The 5,000-nt window shown below is 39.8% G+C and overlaps 2 protein-coding genes across 3 annotated transcripts in view; both read right to left on the minus strand.

The window, feature by feature from the left end:
• Positions 1-896, minus strand: part of LOC125026439 (calcineurin B homologous protein 1-like) — a 6,832-nt gene extending 5,936 nt beyond the window's left edge. Inside the window, exon 1 of one of the 2 annotated variants that reach the window (XM_047614891.1) lies at positions 718-896. In XM_047614891.1, the coding sequence (XP_047470847.1) occupies positions 718-784 (67 nt within the window). In that variant the 5' untranslated portion in view covers positions 785-896. Of the gene's footprint in view, positions 1-309; positions 430-717 lie in introns of those variants that run through there. The other variant, XM_047614893.1, reaches the window with a different exon arrangement.
• A 3,008-nt stretch (positions 897-3,904) lies between these two features.
• LOC125026431 (thioredoxin-dependent peroxide reductase, mitochondrial-like) overlaps positions 3,905-5,000 on the minus strand; it is a 6,912-nt gene continuing 5,816 nt past the window's right edge. The window contains exons 4-5 of the mRNA XM_047614882.1: positions 4,593-4,827; positions 3,905-4,204 (exon numbers count right to left, since the gene is read on the minus strand). Of these exons, the coding sequence (XP_047470838.1) occupies positions 4,119-4,204; positions 4,593-4,827 (321 nt within the window). The 3' untranslated portion in view covers positions 3,905-4,118. The remainder of the gene's footprint in view (positions 4,205-4,592; positions 4,828-5,000) is intronic.

A 5,000-nucleotide genomic window follows, 5' to 3' on the forward strand; every position in this document is an offset into this window, starting at 1 on the left:
TATCTTTATGCCTAATAGGATAAGAAATCAATATATAATCATACAATGAAATATCAATCTTTTCATTTCTAGTCTGACCTTGATCCATTCAAGTTATCAAAGGATCCTGGAACAGTATCTGACAAGCATACATGAAATACTGAGTTCATATTACTTGCTTTATAAGTCAATATTTGCTGAAATATATTTTCTGTTGAAGTAAATATTCAATCCTGTAACTTCAGTGTTTCATCATATCATCAGAAAATTACACAACACAAAGCTATGCATGTTCTAAAGTAACTTTCCTCTATTCAGTACTAGACTTACCTCTGACCACCATAATCCAATAGGTTAAGGTAAAGTCAGTTCTCCCTTTGAAGAGGTGAGGAAAACGAGGTTAATCCTGTAATACCTCACACAATGGACAATACAATATGTCTGTCATGCACTACATCCGTGATACTCATTCTCACATGAAGGGGCCACTCCCCGCCTGGATATCCTGTACCTTTACCTCACACCTATTTTTTTTCCTACATTGATAAACCATAAGCTACCATTGCCGTTCCAGACAATGAGATAATAAATGGGTATAAAATGGAGACAATGCTTTTACATACAGAGTGTGCAATCATGCGTGTCTGTATCAGTACGCAGTGAAGTAATTGAAAAGAAAAGGGAAATAAAATCGTCTGATACTCTCTTCACCTGATCAAAAATTTGCACAATACTCACATCCAGTTTCGGACTGAATTTCCCTGATATCCTGCTCCTGCAACATAAGACTGCTCTTGTTTCCCATGCTGACGTCTGGTGGTGCACTGAAACTCTAGGAAAAGTGGCTGCGTCGCTGGTCAGACGTCCTTGAGGAAGGAGATCCGCAGACTGCCTGAAGAAGGAGAGTCCGTCCAATCAGCTGATAAACACGTCGTCCGATTCCCTGGCCTGATTAGTTATGCGTTCGGAATTATATCTTACCTCATCCCGCATTGAACTTCTCCTCGAGTGATTTTTTCGAAAATGGAATGAAGCTTTGATAAAGTTGAGTGTAGCTCGTTTGAATAAGTTGAATTTTAATGCTGTTGGGAAATTCATCAACTTTTGAACTTGTGAGACATCCTGTTCGAACACCTCCGACGACACTAGAGACATCTGGGTGTCACGTGCTCGACCTTAGCGGGCAGCTCGAAAGTTGGTTTATTAATATTTAATGTATTTACAGCCCTCAGGAGTATCTACACTGCTGTAATTGATTTCTGGAGGATCAAAATTGTCACCTTTTATTACATATAATTTGCCTATTATTATGTAATATCTTTATAGGATATTACATAATAATTAGTTTTAGATGTGACAATGAGCCGAGGTCTGTAGGATATCTGAAATCAATTAGATATGCGACATGCATATCCGATATTGATATTGAATTCTATTGTGGGAACGCACATCTACAAATGTATGAGGTTTCCAAACGAGAGAGAGAGAGAGAGAGGGAGGGAGGGAGAGGGTGAGGGAGAGGGAGAGGGAGAGGGAGAGGGAGAGGGAGAGGGAGAGGGAGAGGGAGGGGGAGAGGGAGGGAGAGGGAGAGGGAGAGGGAGAGGGAGAGGGAGAGGGAGAGGGAGAGGGAGAGGGAGAGGGAGAGGGAGAGGGAGAGGGAGAGGGAGAGAGCGAGAGAGAGCGAGAGAGAGCGAGAGAGAGCGAGAGCGAGAGCGAGAGCGAGAGCGAGAGCGAGGGAGAGGGACAGGGAGAGTGAGAGTGAGAGTGAGAGTGAGAGTGAGAGTGAGAGTGAGAGTGAGAGTGAGAGTGAGAGTGAGAGTGAGAGTGAGAGTGAGAGTGAGAGTGAGAGTGAGAGAGAGAGAGAGAGAGAGAGAGAGAGAGAGAGAGTGAATGAGAAAGAGAGAGAGAGAGAGAGAGAGCGAATGAGAAAGCGAGAGAGAGAGAGAGAGAGAGAGAGAGAGAGAGAGAGAGAGAGAGAGAGAGAGAGAGAGAGAGAGAGAGAGAGAGAGATAAAGAGAAAGCGAGAGAGAGGGAGGGAGGGAGAGGGAGAGAGAGAGGGAGAGAGAGAGAGAGAGAGAGAGAGAGAGAGAGAGAGAGAGAGAGAGAGAGAGAGAGAGAGAGAGAGAGAGAGAGAGAGAGAGAGCTAAAGAGAAAGCGAGAGAGAGAGAGAGAGAGAGAGAGAGAGAGAGAGAGAGAGAGAGGGAGAGAGCTAAAGAGAAAGCGAGAGAGAGAGAGAGAGAGAGAGAGAGAGAGAGAGAGAGAGAGAGAGAGAGAGAGAGAGAGAGAGAGAGAGAGAGAGAGAGAGAGAGAGAGAGAGAGCGAGAGAGAGCGAGAGAGAGAGAGAGAGAGAGAGAGAGAGAGAGAGAGAGAGAGAGAGAGAGAGAGAGAGAGAGAGAGAGAGAGAGAGAGAGAGAGAGAGAGAGAGAGAGAATTGATGATTATCTTCACATCAACAGCTAAGGTCAAGAGAAAGAGAGAGCGCGAGAGAAGAGACAATTTGATAGATTTATTTATTTACTTATTTCCTTCTGCCGAGTCAACATCTGTCATTTGCGACGTATTCAAAGTACAGCGGTAGGGTGAGGCTAGGGGACGGAGCCCTTAAGTACATATATTATGACAAAGTATTGTGGCGAAATGGGGAAAAATGGATTAACAATTAGGAGAAGTTGACAGAAGACGGGGATGAAGAAAAAGAAAAGGATAGGGGGAGAAGAGCAGAGGGCTGAGGTCCAAGGCAGGGTGATCCCCTACATTGGGGAGTCTCCGTCTCCTAAGCCCCCCCCCCCCCCACCCACCCCGAGGACGAGCAAGGATTGAGAGGAGGTTAGATATATAGATAGACTGATTGATAGATAAATATATAGATAGTGAGAAAGAGATATATTACTCTTTAATTTGGTTAACAAGCAAAGAAGAATACATATATGTGCTGGACATCAAAGGTCTTATACATAAACAAAGAGGTATGTTAAGTAAAACTGTTGGAAAATAAAATTAATAGATTCTTTTAGATTTTGTAACATGTGTGGTAATCTACATCCAAACACAACGGTTTTATAATTCTTGGAATATTGTTTCATTAACTCCTAATGTAGGAAATTATCTGCTGTATCTTTAACTATTAGACCATGAATTAATGACAAGAACATACCAAGAACATAGATCAAGAGGCACTAATTTCTGTAATCATTGATATTTATCTGCTTATCTTATCTTTCTAGCACAAAACTATCTACTCTTTGTGAGAGTATTAACTTTTCCTTGATGATGTGTTTAGACACCTATGATCTCAGCACTTTTACCAGCATACGAGCAGTGGCCCCAGAATCTGATTGTATTCACTTCAGTGCCATCCTTGCCTCCCCCCCCCAGAAAACTTTGATGTGACCATATGCAAGATTCCTGGAAAGCTGCATAACGACAGAAAACTCACTGTTTCTCTTATGTATTGCTACCCAGTATAATGTTATCATTACATAGACCTTTCATAGCACAATCCCCAAACACTGTGGTCATTTATGTCCATTGGCCAATTACATTTACCATGATATTTGAAATGCCCAACTAAACTAGTGTGACATCAAGTTTCACTTATCAAAATTATGAAGTGAACAGCTAGTTAAGGAGGGTTAGAGAACATATTAGGCTTATCAGTGGCCAGCTATTATCATGTAGTAGCACAGATATCCAGTTATCAAGTTTTTATTAGTATTAGTATTATCATTACCACCATGTGAAAATAAGCAGTGATTAGACTGATGTATATTTGACTTTATTTTTTTTTTATCCTGTTACTGTATTAAATGGGACCTTGTTCTTACATGTAAATATATTTTTTATTCATAACCTTCAAATAGCTGTCATGATATTTTGTAAAGATGTTTGAGGATCACTAGCTTTTAAAGTAAAATGAAAACCACCATAAGTTTTTTCTTTTTTTATTGTTTTATTTTTCAACAATTTACACATGAAAATACTTTCAATCTTTTTCCTACATATGGGGAAAACATCATTCCAGAAACAAATACAAAGCAAATGCCCAGACACACATCATATGACAAATACAGCTGCCTTATTCTTTCGATGACATTCTTGATGGTAGCCCCAACTTGAAGTTTTTATTTTCAATCCTATTTTTAGTTGACCTTTTCAAAATATTCAAGAGAGGCTTCTGGGTCAGGCTTGATGGTTGGGCTCTCTGGCTGCCAGTTGGCTGGGCATACTGGAAAAGTAAAAAAAAAAAAAAAAGAAAAAAAAAAATAATAATAATGAGCATGTAAGATATTGTTAAACCATTTCATTACATATCATTTACATATAATGAAGTCATTATTTGTTTTTGTTTTTGTCTTTTACACACTTATTTTTCTAAATATTACATCCATTATTTTTCCTTTGCATTGAAAAGGACATAATCATTTACATATAATGAAGTCATTATTTCTAAGCATGAAACTAAAGCAATGCTATTAGTAGTTTTACTGTCATCTAAACTTTCATAAATATCACCAACAAACAATGTCTAGAATACAATGTAAGCATATCAGACAATGAAATATTACCCATAATCTAAATGCAGCAAGTAACACATAAAATGAGTCCTCACTCACCTTCTCCATGCTCAGCCACAAACTGGAAGGCCTTTAGCAATCTCAAGGTTTCTTCTACGGACCTTCCAACTGGCAAATCATTGACACTCATGTGCTTCAAGACACCCTCGGGATCGATCAAGAAGAGGCCACGGAGAGCAATACCTGCATCCTCAAGAAGAACACCATAGTCTCTAGAGATGGTCTTGTTGAAATCAGCAAGCAAGGGGTATTTCAAGCCACCCAGGCCTCCTTGCTAAAAAATAGAATAGAATAGAAAAAATTCATATTAAACATTTCTCAGGGATGTACCAGGAAATAGCAAGATATTTTGGGGATTTGCTCCCTTGTGGGGCCCCCTATGTTTTAGGTTTGCTGAAAAAAATGAGTATGACAAAATAAAAACCTTTAATTTCCCTATTTGTACTG

This window comes from Penaeus chinensis, chromosome 6, assembly GCF_019202785.1.
Source record: "Penaeus chinensis breed Huanghai No. 1 chromosome 6, ASM1920278v2, whole genome shotgun sequence".
Lineage (NCBI taxonomy): Eukaryota > Metazoa > Arthropoda > Malacostraca > Decapoda > Penaeidae > Penaeus > Penaeus chinensis.